Here is a 16,596-nt window from a genome sequence, read left to right as displayed (position 1 = left end):
GCCGCGCTGGGATTTGTAGTTCGCCGCCGCCCTCGGCCCTGCCCCGGCGCTGCCCGCAGGACTGCGGCTCGCAGCCGGCCACGGCGCAGCCTTAGGGGCACGGCACGGCCACGGCCACGGCCACGGCGGGAGGTAAGGCGGGGCAGGTGGGGAGGGAGGGAGGGAGGGAAGGGGGTCTCGGAGGAGGGCGGTCAGGGGTTGGGGTGACAGGAGGGAGGGGTGCTTGGGAAGGGATGCAGGAGGGGTGGTCTGGGGTCGGGATACAGGAGGGATGCGCAGGGGAAGGGATGCAGGAGGGGTGCTCGGGGAGAGGGGTGCGGGAGGGGTGCTCGGGGGGAGGGATGCAGGAGGGTTAGTCGGGGAGAGGGGTGCAGGAGGGATGCTTGGGGTGAGGGATGCAGGAGGGATGCTTGGGGTGAGGGATGCAGGAGGGGTGCTCGGGGGAGGGATGCAGGAGGATTAGTCGGGGAGAAGGGTGCAGGAGGGGTGCTCGGGGGAAGGGATGCAGGACGGGTGCTCGGGGAGAGGGGTGCAGGAGGGTTAGTCGGGGAGAGGGGTGCAGGAGGGGTGCTCGGGGAGAGGGGTGCAGGAGGGGTGGCTGGGAAAGGGATGCAGGAGGTTGCTCGGGGGTCGAGATGCTCGGAGGGAGGGATGCCCGGAGGTGCAGGAGGGCTGCTCAGAGGGAAGGGTGTTCGGGGATCGGGATGCAGAAAGGAAGTCTCGGGGAAAGGGGTGCAGGAGGGATGCTCAAAGGGAGGGATGCTCGAAGGAAGTGGTACAGGAGGGGTGTTTGGGGGTCGGGCTGCTCGGAGGGAAGGGGGGAAGGGATGCAGGAGGGATGCTGGGTGCAGGAGGGATGCTCAGAGGGAGGGCTAGTCAGATGGAGGGATGCAGGAGGGTGTTCAGGGTTCGGGGTGCAGGAAGGAGCTGGGAGTAAGGAGTGCTTGGGGGTCAGGATTCAGTCGGGATTCTCAGGAACTGGGATGCTCAGAGGGAGGGAAGCTTGGGGGTTGTGATGCAGGAGGGATACTCAGAGGGATGCTCAGGGGCTGGGATGTAGGAGAGGCCTCGGAGGGAGGTATGCAGGAGGGATGCTTGCAGTAAGGGCTGCTCGAGGGTTTGGGATGCAGGAAGGATGCTCGAGGGAGGGATGCTTGGAGGGGAAGTGTTCAGGAGGGATGCTCAGGAATCGGGATTCCCGGTGGGATGCTCAGAGAGAGGGATGCTCTGTGGTCAGGATGCAGGAGGGAACCCTGAAGGAGGGATGCTTGAGGATTTGGATGTTTGAGGGTCAGGCTACAGGAGGATGCTTGGAGGGAGGGATACAGAAGCAACGTTGGCAAGTGGGTGTGTGTGCGTTTCCGCGGTGCCTGCAGGGCTTTGCAAATCTGTTTACAAGGCAGCATCTTGTTATGAGGAACTGGCCAAGATGGGTTGAGGTTTTCCCCAGGGAAGCTGACCTGGGGAGAGACATCCAGGGATGTTCCCATCCCATAGGGAGCCAAAAAGCCCTAAAAGTGAGGGTCAAATTCAGAGCAGTCCAGATCCAAACCTCTTTCAGGTTAAATCTGCCCTGGCTTGGACTTTGCAGGTGTTAAAGGATAAAAAGCAGATGTTGACATCTTGCATATTTGCCACGTTGGGAACTAAACTATACCCTGCTGTATTTGTATCACGGGACTCATGGCAGAGAAATTTCAACTGCATGCCCTACCTCAGGCTGGAAGGATGAAGCAAAGGGCTGAGCTTTCACCTGGGGAGGAGGTTCAAAATGCCTTGAACATCTTTGTGATGGAGTCCGTAAAGTTTGCCATGGTGTCACTTTGCCTTCCTGGTTTCTGGATTGGCTGATGCAAAGCCAAATATGTTGGGGGCTGGAGGGAAACTGAGGTCTCAAATGAGTGTCTTATCCCATTTTTCCTGAAGGCACCACCAAAAAATTGGAGATCTCTGTATCTCCAAGCAGTGAGGCAGTGTCTGATGAATCCCAGCCAGCGTCAGCAGTGTCGGCCCTCGATCTGGTATGCTTTGGTGAACAGGACGTGGTTTTTCCTTGGGTTATATCAAGGGTTTAATTTTTATACACAGACAAAAGCAGACAGAAATCTGAAGAAGGAACAGTGATGTTAATGCTATAAATACCTTCAAGAAAACAACCAGCTTTCCGGAGGAGATGTATTTACAGTCTCCAGGGATGATAACAGAAAGGACATTGGTCTGAAGGTCAGTGCAGGATCTGGGCACTCCTAGTATAAAGCCCCGTGGAAGTAAGGTAGCACAGCCCTGGCCGAGAGCTCTGGCTAAGAAGAAAAGCAGAAGGCTTTTGGGGGAAGAAAAGGAAGATATGTTCATCTGGGGGATGTGAGGAGGAGTGACCATCCCGGGAAAACTTACCTAGCGCGGGCAGGACAAAGCTTTTGGGCATCCAATGCCAAATACATTCAGAAAATTAAAAAGCAACTGGGGTGGGTTATTTTTGTCTGTGGTTGGTGCTGGGCTTAGCCATAAAGCCAGTGGTTTGTCACTGCTGGTCTAGTGGTTAGAGAAAGTCCTGCCTTATGTGCCTTTCTCTGCTGTTGGTTTTCAAGGCAACAGGAGAGAGGAATTTAATTCCTTGTGCCTTGCTTTCTGCATCCCTACAGGATGGCTGATAATATGCTAGTGGTGGTTTTGAGATGCTTTATTAGGAAAGGATACCAGTACATATGAAAGATGCGTGTGTGTAGCTGTTGACTGGAGGGGAGGAACGGAGCTGGGAGGAGTCTGTCTGGAGAAAAAGAGGATGAAATGTTAGGGCCTCGGGCTTTAGTTGGTATTGTTGCGCTGATCGCTTTTACATCCAGCCAAAGCCTTTTTTGTAATTTGATGACTGAGCGCCTAACAGCAAGGAACACAGAGCAAGAGAAGAGACTGGGGGAGTTGTGTGCACCAAAGGGATCAAAGAAAAAGCCCTGGAGAAATAAGAGAGCAGGGCAGCTAAAATAGCTGGGTAGGGCAGCCAGTCCAGCACTATTGTCTGTGAATTATGGCCATGATAGGTCACTTGGAGACGGCTGATAGAATTGTATGGCGTGGTCAAACATATTTATAATATTTTAGAGGAAAAAGGAATTGATGAAATACATGGTACTGAAGAAGAAAGGAAAAGGGTCCGCAGTTGTCTGTGGATCTAAAATATCAACAGATTTTAGTAAAGGTAGGGACTACTATATGATAAATGTAGGCTGATTGCAAATAGATGTCTTTTGGTTAGTTACTTTTTAGGGACCCCTTAGAAAAGTGTGTGGTCACAGGAGAGAAACTCGCTATTCCCAAGGTGGAGCTCCTGATGTACAGCAAATCCATGCGAGATGCAACAGTCCAGTTGGGTGACAATGCTCAAATAAATCTTTACTGTCCAGAGAGGACAGAAGGCTGCCGAGCAGGGTGGAAGGTCCTGCAGAGCGTGGGGACAACCTCCTGCTCCAAATCTGCTGCTGCCTGTGGCTGAAGGGGAATCTCCATCAGTGCTGCACGAAAGGGCGGTTCTGATTCAGAGCAACAGAGGACAGGCAAGCACGAAGAGCCTTGCCAGCCAAAAGTAATTAGCTGTAGTGAGTAGGAGACACGCAACACAAGTGCAATCTGTCCCTGGAAAGCAGTTTGGGACAGGAAGTGAAGAATATGTGATGTCCTTGAAAAGAGAAGGTGAATTTAGAAGGGCACATTATAATTACGTGCAAAAAATTTGGCCAGGCTTCTGTGCTGGCAATTTTTCCCTGTTATGACGGCAGATGGGTAGAGTCTCACTTCTGTTTCTAAAGGGGTATTTAACTGGATTTTTCTGCAGTTATTAGCTCTGGGTTTCTGCCCAGATCTCATAAAAATGGACCCGATCCTCCGCTCTGCCATGGCACTTTATTGGGTGCAACTCTGACAGCAGCTGAAGCGAGCAAAGCGAGGTGGAGCATTGCCGTTCATATATTTGCAGGTCTGGTGAGGTTTGGCTGCTGGCTTTGCCACAACCTATTGCATCTCCTTGAGCAAATGGTTTGATCTGGATATGCCTCAATATTTTATATTCCTACAACAGCATGAATGACATCTGCCATGTCACTTAAGTGAGATATACATTCCCTTGTGTATATTCCTATAGGCATAGTTTGCAGGCCAGCGGGCTCTATTTCAGTTGAAGCCTCCAGGCATTATTACGGTGCAAATAATATAAAAGGGAGGCCGGGGCTTTAGAGAATAATGAGTAGCTGGATGTGAAATAATTAAGAAAGAAGTAAAGAGAGAAGCAGCAATTGTGTCATTGGCAGGACTCGAGATAGAAACCACAGCATTAAGTCGCTGTGAGTGCTTGACGTATACACAGAAGATCATTGAATTGGAATTGCATCACTTACATTAATTAAGGTTATTTAGTCAGAAAAACTAGGTCTCAGCTAAATGAAGAGCATAACCAGATGTGTAAATTATACTAGATCACAGGGAGGCAGGAGTAGGAGGTGCAGTAGCATCGATGAGGGCCCAGCAGTGGCCTTTGTTTGATGATTTCCAACTCTGTAGGGAAATTGCAATTTCTTCCTGGTTATTTAGAGGTCCTTTTTTTAGCCTTTTATAAAAATAGTCTAGGGAAGTGATAAGAATGACTGTGACTGTCTGATACCTGCTGGTCAGGCTGTACCTATCGGATGCGGTAATGATGAGTTGCAGGCTGTGGTTTCCCCTCCTTGGCTGGATGAACAGGCCAAGGACCTAAAAAAATCCCCTTTGCCTATAAATCAAGGGGATGTTTGTTCCTTTCAAAAAAGTCATTAGGATACAACTACTTTGATGTTCCTGGAAAACAGACCTAGAGAGGTGTGTGACAACAGGGGCTGGTCCTTTTAAGAAGTTGTATACCAAGTCATGGCAAATTTTGTAGAAATTTTAGAAGATGCAGTATTTTTTGTGCAGTATTTTGTGCTCTAGCAAGGCACTGTGTGTGCTCCCTTCCATCCTGCAGCAGCTCAGCATGCTGCAGGATTGAGCCCTAATTGCCTAGCTGCCTGGAGGATGCAGCAAGAATAACAGTAATGTCTTGGCTGACATAAAAGAAACCATTTCAGCAGGAGTTAAGGACAATAAAAGGTGAGTCTCGTTTCTGTAATTCCAGACCTCCAGAGAATTCAGGGAAGCAGATGATGATTTCTTCTTCTTCTTTCTGAGTAATAAGCAAACCACTTTATTTATCAGTCTATGTTTGGATGGTGGGATTTTTTTCCTCCTTTAGTGGTATTTATCAAACTATATATGATGCCATTGTAGGAAATGTGCTGAATTTATTACCAAGATTTCCTAAAGCTAAGGTACATCTCAGATCTATGTTTTCAGAGCTCTGTAGGATCTGGGGTGTGGGAACTGATACTGCATTCTGCAAAAAATACTAAGGAGCCTTTACTGAAAATCTGCTGCTGGCAGGGATAGGGGAATGAATTGATTTAGAAGTAATTGGATAGACTTCAATTAAAATTAATCCTAATTAAAGAAAAAACACAGGCAGAAGAGAAATATAAGGACACCTCTGAACAGTAGAGATTATGAAGATTAGACCCAAGCAAAGCCCAAGGTCACTTTTCATCCTGGGGTTGGGTTTTGGGGTTTTTTTGCAGTTTACTCGGTTTGGAGAGTGAAGCTAAGCTGGTCGATGCTGCTCGTTGCTTAAATTCCTTATCCCTCTCTGGTTGCTAGAGCATGGTTGGGTATCTGTCCTTGCAGGGCCACATCTCATGGTCAGCAACACCTGTTGCAAATGTTGATTAAATACTTCATTTTATTTGCAGCTTTAGATGGAATTTAAGTCTGGAGCCAGGGCTGCTCTCTTTTACAGTGCCCTTTTTATTTTGAGGAGCCATGGGAGAAAGCACTGTGGACCCTGGTGTGTATTTGTGAATGCAGCGTGTGGTACCTAATGCCATCAACACTCGTTGATTTGCCAGGTGGAACAGAGTGTCTTCAGGACAGTTTTGTAGGTCTGAGCATCTGCATGACAAGGATGAGATAGGAAGACATCCCTCCCTCTTCCAAAGCACGCCTCCCTCTCTAGCACATCTTCAAAAAATCAAGAAGGATTATCGGAGAACCTAGTTTTGTCAGCCTCCCTTCAGGTCTTGGGACTATCATAGAGCACATCCTCTTGGAAGCTGTGTCTGGGCACATGAAGGAGGAGGTGACTGGGAATGACCAGCATTCATTTACCAAGGGTAAATCATTCTTGACCTAGTGATGGCCTTTAAGGATGGACTGGTAGATCTGTGGATGAGGGGAGAGTAGTGGATATTGTCTTCTTTGACTTCAGTAAGGCTTTTGAGACAATGTCCCACAGCATCCTTGTATCAAAGATACAAGAGAAAGTGCAATCTAGAGGGGTGGACAGCTAATTGGGTAGGAAACTGGCTGGAACTGTCCTTGGACCTTTCCTTTTTAATATTTTTGTCAACAACCTGGAGGAGGAGATGAAATTCACCTCATCAAATTTGTGGGTGACACCAGACTTGAGGGAATAGTCAATACGCTTGAGGGCAGGGCTGGCATACAGGAGAACCAGGACAGGCTGGGGCTGACAAGAACCTTGTGGAATTCAACAAGGACAAAGGTAAAGTCCTGCACTTGGGGTGGACTCACCTGGGGTGGACTCACCCAACATGGATTCACCTGGGATGGACTAACCCAGGATGGACTCACCCAGGATGGACTAACCCCTTGCACTGGTGAAGGCTGGGGACGGACTGATAGAAGCCCCCCAGTGCCTACAAGGAGGTTATTCAGGAGGTGGAGCCAGGCTTTTCACAGAAGTGCATGATAGGAGAATGAGAAAAACCAGACATAAATTGAAACAAGAGTTTCCAACTGGAAAAACTTCCTGCTATGAGCTAATTAGGCACTGGGGCAGGTTGCCCAGGATGGTTGTACAACCTCCATCCTGGGATGTTTTCAAGACCTAAATGGACAAAGCCCTGAGCAGCTTGGTTTGGTTTCAGCTTTGTGCAGGGGTTGGACTAGAGACCTCCCAAGGTCCCTTCCCTCCTGATTCTGTGATTTTACCCATGTTACTCCTTCCAGTTGTTCACCGGGGGAGCAGAACAGTTTTGCCATTTCATGGGGTTTTTTTCTTTTTCACTGCCAAGCTCATACTGTGTACTTTCTGTTTTATGTGGGCTACATAACAGATGGGAATCTCAAAGCAGCTCTTCAGATTAATAATTAACACTTTGACCTTCTACAGCATCCTCCTGTGCTCCAGGAACTCGGTTCTCTTTACGAGAAGGAATGAGCTGATCCTCCCAACTTTTCCGTGAGTTGTTATTGCCAGTGAGGAAGATGAAGTGCAGAAAGATTGTCCCACTTCAGGAGCACTCATTACAGAAGCCTGCTTATCTGAATATTTAGTCTCTTTATTTCAGGATTAAACAGAGGAGAGCCAGCGACCAGATCTCCAAGGCAGCATTCGGCTGCCCAGCAATGAAACTGTCCTTCCCTCTCCTGCAGTTCCCTGGCTTATTTATGACACACTTCCAATTTCTACAACAAATGAGACAGTGATCTTACAGACAACAGTCTCCTTCACTGCAAACCCTGATTCATTCTCCAGGCAGGTCCTGGGGGGAAAAAAGAACTTAATATGAGATCCTTTAAATAATGTCTCTCTGAAAGCATCGGGAGCTGTGCTGGGTTTGAATTAGCCATCTTAATTCTTAACCTTCGACATGTGAATGATATTTTAGTGTAGAATGCTCTTTTAGTGTAGTTTTAAGACTGTAATATTTATTATTACATATTACAAAGCAACTTGAATGTTGTTTTAATATAGTTCTAAGATTGTAATATATATTATAAATGTCTCCTTCTTAGGGGTTCCCTGGCTAACATCCTCCATCCTGGCTTTGTCTGGCCCACACCCAGGGAGCAGCTTGGTGTACCCTGATACACAACAGAAACATGGGCTTGTTTGTCCCCTCCTGCTGACACCAGGGTAGTTAGAGAGGTGTAGGTGGGACTGTGTTACCTAAAGCCCAACCTTGTACTATAAAGTCCTTCATTGGTGAGGAGAGCATGGACCCTCCACCACAAGGTCGACTCAGGTGGTTCTCCCTGCGTGTCTTCGAGGTCCTAATGTCAATATGAGACATTATGACGTTTCCTGATGAGGAAGATGGTTTGCCTTTACAGTCTTTAGATACTCTCCATTGGCACTTCTTTGTCTATTGACTATAGAGGGAGTTTGTTTCAGCCTTGTCCTCACTGCACTATGTCAGATGAGACCTAGTTGCACTCCAGGCAGCAAGGCTGGGGTGACCCATCCTCACGTCCCCTTCTGCGATCAGCCTGAGATAAACTTGCAGCTCCTGAACGGGCTTGGTTCTAGCTCAAAATTCAGATGGCAGTAGACTCTTTGCATTGAAAATCTGGGTGAAGTTTGGCAATTCTAAAGTAGCTAAAAGCCCAGTCATACAGGGGACAGCAGTGAGCAACCATCACCCCCGAGAGGGGCAGCGAGGCCACCCAATACCGTGCGCACCAGTGGGCTGTGGACTGTGGTGATTTATAGGGTAAGGTCTAAAAGGTCTGTAGCCATTTTTTGACCATCCTGTCTGTGTGGTGTTTCCACACCGCTGTGCCAGGCTCAGCATGGATTGCTCCAGGGAAGTAACCACGTAACGGTGAGACACAACCAGTGAGCGCTGTAGATCCTCCTGTCTCCTCCTGGTCCCCTATCTATCTGCCAGATGTCCGGGGTGTCAAGGCTCAGGTTGTGAAGTTGCAGAGAGGAGGTGAAGGGGGTACCAGCTTGACTGCAGGTCTGTGCCAGTCTCTGTATGGCCAAGGTGACCACTGAGCTACACCTAGGACAACTTCTCCTCCTGATTTCTGGTCTGTCTGCAAGCCCCATCTGCTCTCTAGGCTGGCTTTTAGCCTTTGCTGTCACTGTGGTACTTTCTGTTTGAGGTGAAAAGACATTACCTGTGGGCTTTTATTCTCTCCTCTTACCTTGTCCTCATTTGTTACTGGTTTAATGCAGCGTGGTCCCTCAAGAGTCCTGCTTATGTCTTCTATCCTGTGAAAACAATGCGATGAGGAGCGTTAGCTCTGCCTTATCTTGTTGCAGGGAAGGCAGCAGTGGTGCTTGATGGGGAAAAATAAATCCAGCACATGAGCAGAGGACTGTATGAGTCAACAGGCAGGGGACAGAAAGGCCAAGGTGGTGCCTGGAGAGACATTGCAGCATGGGCGGCTGTCATTGCTGGATGGGGAGGTGGCCATGCATATATCATGTTTTTTTCATCCTGTGAGACTGTGGGGGAAGCAATGATGGGAAGAGGTGACGTTTGGTCGAGTGGGAAGGCTTCCCAGCCAAGCAGCTGTGAGCCAGAGCTTGAGGTTTGTATCTGGCATGGGTTTTCCTTCACCAGCAAGCAGCTGTCTACCAGGAGAGAAGATACTCTCTGGTTCAGATAGAGGCTTACTCCAGGGGCGGGATGGTCCTTGGATGGCATCCTCTGACATCCCTTCTGGATGTCATCTGTGAAAACCATACTTGGGGTACGTGCCACCCGTGCGTATATTTTTCATTAATATAACACTACCTACTTGAAATGCTTCAAATGCTTTCCAAGTGCTAACAAAGAAAGTTTCAACCAACCCCGCTAGGAATTGCTGTGTGTTGTCCTCATTTCACAGATTAGGAAGCTGAGGAACAGAAAGGTGGTGATTATTCTTCTGGTCAGACACACATGAGCGTGGATGGAGCTGTCCTGCCTTGATCCCTCATTTAGGTAATGAAGATGATACAGACCTTCCTTCTCCCTCCCCCATAGATCGTTTCAGGCTATAGGCAGGAAGGGACGTTCTCCAAACATGTATTTGTGCAGTGCATTGCACCGGGGGGACCTGCTGTGGGTAAGCCTTTATATAGTGCCTGTAATACGTTTTAAGAAATCCTGTCTGTCTAATTTTATCACTCTGTAACAGGGTTTCTTGTGCAGTAGTGTATCCAACACCTGGTTATAAATGTTGTTCTGAGCTCTTCCAGGGAAATCCTTAGGGTTTTTTTTAAGCACTCTCCTCTAACGCTTTATTGCTGGTGAATTCGGGCCATGACGAATGGGAAACTTTGCCTGACTCTGCAGTTTCTCTCCCCTCTCGCTTTGGTCCTGCATACAAATGCGGCAGGTCCCTGGGGAGCAGCCAAGACTGCACCACTCAGCCGGAGTGGCTGGTGGCACAGCATAAATGTCAAATGTACACCCCTGCTATTGCACAGAGAGGCTGCAATCCCATCTCTGCTTCCCAGGGCTCTTCTCTCCTTCCCTGAATGTGAAGACATCATCGGGAGCATCTTTGCCTCTTGAGGACACCTGAGCCAGCAGACACAAGTGGAAGACCTTGGCTCCCCTAATTCCCCACTCAGCCCCTCTGTGGGTCTCTGGCAGGCTGTCTCCAGTGGGGACTGGATTTTGTGAAACACGGGGCACCACCTTGAGTTCCTGAACCCATCGAGGAGAGGGAGCTCATCCATTCCTAGGGTCAAGTGTAAGACTGTAGTTGGTTGTTTACAAGACAAAAATGCTCAAATGCGTGATTAGTCTGAAGTTCTGTATTTTTGTGTATTGATCCGGTTTGGGGGCTTTAGCCTCAGTCAAACATCACCACAGTGGAAACTTTTCTGAATGCCACCATGAAAAGGCCACAAGAATTATCGTCTTCGTAGTGGTCCCAGACAGCTCTCAAGCTCTGCTTCTTTGATCTACCTTGCCAACCTGGGCTTGAAAGCTCATCAAACCCTGCTTGATAATCTGCTGCTCTGTTCCTCTCTTTCAGCAGCTGGGAGCAGAGATGGATAAGATACTGGAAGCCGTGGTGATGTCCTCATACCCCAACAACGTGAAGCAAGGGCTTGTGAGGCGCGTCATTGAGGCAGCGAAGCAGCCCATGGACAGCGAGCAATGCTGGTCCATGCTGGAGCTGTCTACCAAGCTTTATCTCACGGGGGACACCAAGTATAAAAGAGAGATCGGGAAAGAGGTTTTGGAGGTCTACGGCCACTACCACCCGGAGGAATTTGAGGAGTTCTTCAACGTCCGCTTCCTGCTGAGTCTCCTCCAGGAAGGCTATGGACCTCTGGGGAAGAGAAGCCATTACGTACTCGATTATATCCAATTAGGACTGCAGTTCGTCTTGGAAAGCCCGTCAGCAAACAGCATCTTCAGCTTATTGAGGATCGAGGTGCTCCGGAAAGTCTGTGAGAGGCCCAGCCCCAAGCAGTGTGCAAAGATCAGCAAACTCTTAACCCAGCATCCTCAGTGCATTCCCACGGGCAAACACCAGGTCTTGTTTTGTCAGCAGCTGATCCGGTGCATTGGGCAGTTCCAGTGCGTCTCTGAGGGGGAAGAGGACATCATGGAGTTTTTGGAGCAGGTGAACAAAGTGAGCGGTCTGCTGCAGAGGATCTGGAGGACACAGACCTCAGCCATCCTGCCCTCTTTGAAGGAGCTGTTCACTATCATTTCTTCAACAGGTAATTAAAAAAAAAAATAAAAAAGGCTGGGAATGTAAATGTTGGTTCTGATGAAGTCAAATTTGATTAGTTTGACATCTTGCATGGTTCTCATCCACTCCAGAAATGCAGTCACAGCTGAAATATAATAAACAAGCATCCCTAAAAGTTACCCAGGGCTTCAAGCTAGGAAAACAATATCCCCTGAAACCACACAGAGTCTGTACACAGGAGCTGTTAACTGGGTTGAAATATTTGCAGCACAAGTTTGTGTGTTCAGCACTTTCCAGCATCAGCTAATGGCTAATGGAAAGCACCTTATCTGCAGCTGGTTAAAGTGGGACTTCAAAGCTTTTAGAAATGTCACTCTCTTATGGCTCTCTTGATGGGACCCCACAGCCCGCTCCTTACCAGAAACTAGGGACAAAGCTAAGGAGTTATTTCTCACCTTCTGTCTCTCTGGAGGGTGGTTGTATCTTAAGGTGGGACAGAAGATATTTATCCAACTTCTGGGGCCTTTAGGTTATTGCAGAGGGTCTCAGAAGATTTTTGGAGGTACCAGTGCCATGAAAGGCTGGACTCCCTGCTGGCAGGTGAGCTCCTGCTCCAGCTGTTCGTAAGCCCATGAGGAGATGGGTTTTTCAGTGCTCTCTGTATGAAAGCCTCATCCTTTGGAAGGTGCTCCAGGCAGGCAAACCTGCAGTCACAGCCCATTGCAATTATTTGCAGTAACCAGTATAAAGAGAGCATGCAGAGGGAATTTGGGACCCAGGGTTGGCCCAAGAAGGTTCTTGTGCCTATGATCTCTTCCTTCCTTTGGGCTGTGTGTGGTTTTATGCAACAGCCCATCTGCTATGACCCAACCTTGTTATGTGCCACGCTGGGATTTGGGGAATTGTCCTCCTAGCACAGCTAAGTGTGGACTCCACATTGCTCATTTACGCCAGCTGACTATCCGCTCCATTTACGTAGGCAGAAATGATTTGGCTTTTAGAGCTGACGAATGACCTCATGTGCCTGGTTTTCCCGGCGACTAACATCTTCATTGCTGGCGCTCATCCATGTCTTGCAGAGGAGCAGGAGGTGCCATCCAATGCCTTGGCCAGTGTGGTCCAGTTTGTCCCTCTGGAGCTCATGGACGGTGTCATAAGAAACCTAACCAATGATGACAGCATCACCGATGTGCAAATGATGACAGCCATCGGCAGGTAGGAGAAGCTGCATTAGTGAACGTCACCTTCAGTTCGGACTAAAACCTGCCACAAAGCTCCACTCACTTCCTCTGTGTGGTTTTATCCCAACCAGTTTGGCTGGTGCTGTCTTGTGGGGAGTGTGTGGGGAAAAGGGGTATTTCTGGATCCTTCCTTCCAGCCCTGAGGGCCTGGAGAACTAGAATAAAGACTGATGATGATGATGATTATTATTATTATATTTGCTTGGTTTGATTTGGCTTCCTTTTTTCTTAGAAATAAGTAGTGTTATGGGTTGCCCAACATAAGATATCTTGAAGAGTTTTGATTTTTTTCCAGAAGCTGTTGAGGGCCTTTTCTTCACAAAATCTCCTGTACAGGATTTCATGTTGATCCCCGTCTCCCTTCAGAGGGACATCATCCTAAATCACCACTTACAGCTAAAAATCTTGGAGAGGGAGGTATGCCCAACTGTTTCAATGATCCCGCCTTGACCTTTGTCAGATGAATGTGGTGCTGCTGGTCTGGATCTTGGTGCCATATAATGTTTATCCCTGCCCTTTGTGCAGGCAGAGTCAATGGAGACCTCGTCAAGGCATGATGAAGAGTACTGGGTGAAATACTACCTGACATGCTAGACCTGGTCTTTGCAGAGCCAGTGCCCTCTTTGGCATCACCAGATCTTCCTTGCACACTTGTGTCCAAGTCCTACAGCTCCTCTGTGCTCCAGTGCCTCGCTCCAGACTTGCTTAGGAGTATCTTCAACCCATGCTTTCCTTAGAGAAATGGGTGATGTTCATGTGCAGTAGCACACGCACTTAACCCAAGGGAGCTGATGTGACTTGATCTCACTGGAAACATCTCTTTTCCTCTTCTTATTACAGGATTTGTGTGTCCCCCCATAAGGTTACATGACAGAAACATACGTTATTCCTGATGGGAACTTTATGTATGCAGAAAGGGGTTGCTTCTATTTGACTTGCTGGGGAAGGTCATGGTTTTCCCAGAGTCCAGAGCAACCCAAGACAAAAACTTAAGTTACCAGTTCAGTTCTTAACTCTGTTCTCCATCTTTTTCTCCTTCTGGGAACCTGCTGCTGTGAGCTCCAGGCAATAAATCCTCTAAAAGCGCCACTGTCTAAATATAGAGGTTGCAAAATCAGTTGCGTCATTCCTTAAAACGTTCTTTGTCATGCAGAAGGATGAGTAAACGATTACATAGTCAATTATTAAGCAGAGCCTGCAAAATGTAATTAAGATCACTTAGGAGAAATGCGGAAGTTTTGGCAGCATGTTTATGGCAGACAGGTGCCCCAGAAAACCGCACGGCTGTTGGCCTTTCAATGAGTGTGGTCTCCATGCCTAGAAAATCAAAGAAAAATGTACAAGTTGAAAGGATCTTTCAGCTTGGGATCCCTGACAAACTGGTCTCATACAGAAGTCTCTTCCTCCAAAGCTTGGGTTTGAGAGTTAGTAGCAGGGGAATAAACTGGAGGTGGGGTGGAGCTTCTGATCAAGCGTTTAAAGAACAAATAGTGGTAAAGAAAAAGCAAGCCTGGCACCTGCTGGTATAAATGTACACCACAGTCTCTTTTAGAGAGTTTCTTTTAGAGTTTGTCTCTTTTCAGATAAACTGTATTAATGTGCATCTGTGACTTCAGAAGTACTCACTGATTTTTTTTTTTTTATTTTTTTTTTTCCTGGGAGTGTATCTGTTTTAAAGAGCCCAGGTCCAGATGAAGAAGGCATCTGCCATCACACAGAGATGCAGGCACTTGCTACCTCTGGAAATCAGGATCTGAGCTTTTAAAAGTTTAGCATACCAAATCAATGATGTCTCCTTTGGAAAATTATGGCCCTGGCTTCCAAAACATTTGCCGATCTTGCAATGTGGAAAGTGCAATGTGAATTTAAAATGTAATTTTTTCCTACTGTAGCAACGCAGGCAGGCAGCAGGCAGGACTGTAACTTAGCTACTAGTAAAAAACAGCTGGTAAAAAATAGCTTCTAGTGGACAAGGTTATTTTATGCCTGTGTAAAAGAAGATAGGGTGAAGAGGGGCCTTTGGATCCCTGAATCCATCTCCCTGCTTTATAGGCATTGACTATACCAGCTACTAGGAAGAAAATTAACTCTATCCCAGCCAAAACCAGGACAACCCCTTTCATGAATGTTCAACTACACTCCTCAAAGCGGGAAGGGCTTTTGCTCCCACTGCTCTTCTTTCATAGCTGTTCCACCATTGGGTTGCTTTAATGGTTTGAATCTCTCTTCTAATAGCCAGCCTATATATATATTTCTGGCCATCTTATGGTTCATTTGATCTTATGCCAACATAAATAGCTGAAATACCGCTTTTGCCTCCCTGTTTATTCCTTCAATGTATGCGGGCAGAGAAGCCCCTTCCCATGTCTGCTTTCTTGTGGCTGTGCTAAACAAGCCAAGTTATTTTAAGCTTTTCTTGCAAGAAAGTTTCTTCATTTCCCTGACCACCTTAACAGGCTTTTTCAACACCTGCTCCCACTTCAGTTCATTGGTCTTGGACATGGATGGTGAGGTTTGTGCACCATGTTCCAGGTGCAGTTTATCATGGCCTTAGCAGCTTGAGAGGTTTTGCCATAGAAAACACCTTTTCTTCTGCACCACAGCACAGTGCTGGTCTTTTCTATGGCCACAGTTACACTGGGAACTTTTAGTCACCTGGTGTCTGGCTGGTTGTCTTCAAGCAGACGAGCTACTGTCACGTAGTGTCCATTTCTTGTGGCTTGCATGCATTTTGAATCAATACATTTCCTCCCAGTTCTACATCTCTAATCCTTGGGTCTTCCTTGTGATACCTTGATCCTCCTCTTGTGCTGGTGATGCCTCTCAGCTTTGCATCATCACAAATTTCGCAGCCATGTTCAGGATGTTCGTGCTAACACCATTAGCCTGAAGAAAGTTGCTTGTAACCTGCTTACAGATATCCAGTCAGATATGATCTACCTCTGCCCTTTGACTAGAAATTCATATATCCTGGCAAACCTGACTTTGGCACCTGTGGTAACACCCTGTGGCACACTACCCCTTCTTTCCAGTCATCCCCTCATTGCCTGTCTTCATTACAGGAACTGTCTTCCTATTCTTCCCACATAAAGCACCGTGCCAAAGTTAATAGAGTCATTAAAACTCACCAGAGTTGAATTTTACATGACGGAAATCACCACCTGCTTTTGCTTGGAGTTCATGAGCTCTTCATGTTTTGCTTTCATATCAGCTGCTGTTGCTCTTATTTCCATTCTCAAATCTTTAATCTGCCTCCTCTTTGTCACCCTGATCAATTCCTTCCTCTTGCTGAAAACGGAGGCAGAGGATGTGTTTAGTCTGGGAGTCACATCTAGGGGCCATATCACATCTTTAATCAACATCACATCCTCCGCATACAGTGATTGCATGGCTTTCCTTATTCTCCTCTGATGCAAATGTCTGCGGAAGCTTTTCTGGTATTTGCTTAATTATCCAACTTGGCTTGACTTTTGGTATTTCTCAACATCCCAACATATTCTGCTCTTCAAGCTTTCTTTACTGGCTAGCCTTTTATTTTTCCAGTTCTTGTAGACTTCACTTATCCCTGCTCTTTGTCTTGTGGTGGTTAGTTATCTGTGTTCCCTTCATATATTTTGCACAAGATACAGACTGATAAGCAAAAGGGACTGATTGGGTAAGACAGCTGGGCTGAGGTGGGAGACTGAAGATCTGGGATATCTTCAAATCAAAGGTACTGAAATGGTTAGCAAAGTTTGACCCTTGGAGATCCCAAGCCTTAGTTACTTCCCATTTTTGTTTAACATTAAATTTTAAACAGAAGCAACCTGTCATCACTCAGTCTGAGGTTATTTTTTAATGAGTG

General features: G+C 47.2%; 1 protein-coding gene across 7 annotated transcripts in view; it reads left to right on the top strand.

The window, feature by feature from the left end:
- USP35 (ubiquitin specific peptidase 35) overlaps positions 1-16,596 on the top strand; it is a 29,672-nt gene continuing 13,076 nt past the window's right edge. Inside the window, exons 1-5 of one of the 7 annotated variants that reach the window (XM_075491214.1) lie at positions 1-132; positions 1,927-2,021; positions 9,703-9,797; positions 10,846-11,539; positions 12,591-12,726. In XM_075491214.1, coding sequence (XP_075347329.1) covers positions 10,858-11,539; positions 12,591-12,726 — 818 coding nt within the window. In that variant the 5' untranslated portion in view covers positions 1-132; positions 1,927-2,021; positions 9,703-9,797; positions 10,846-10,857. Of the gene's footprint in view, positions 133-1,926; positions 2,022-9,702; positions 9,798-10,326; positions 10,555-10,842; positions 11,540-12,590; positions 12,727-16,596 lie in introns of those variants that run through there. The other 6 variants (XM_075491212.1, XM_075491216.1, XM_075491213.1 and 3 more) reach the window with 6 other exon arrangements.

Source organism: Mycteria americana, chromosome 1 (assembly GCF_035582795.1).
Source record: "Mycteria americana isolate JAX WOST 10 ecotype Jacksonville Zoo and Gardens chromosome 1, USCA_MyAme_1.0, whole genome shotgun sequence".
NCBI lineage: Eukaryota > Metazoa > Chordata > Aves > Ciconiiformes > Ciconiidae > Mycteria > Mycteria americana.
This window is presented reverse-complemented; position numbering and strand designations above follow the sequence as displayed.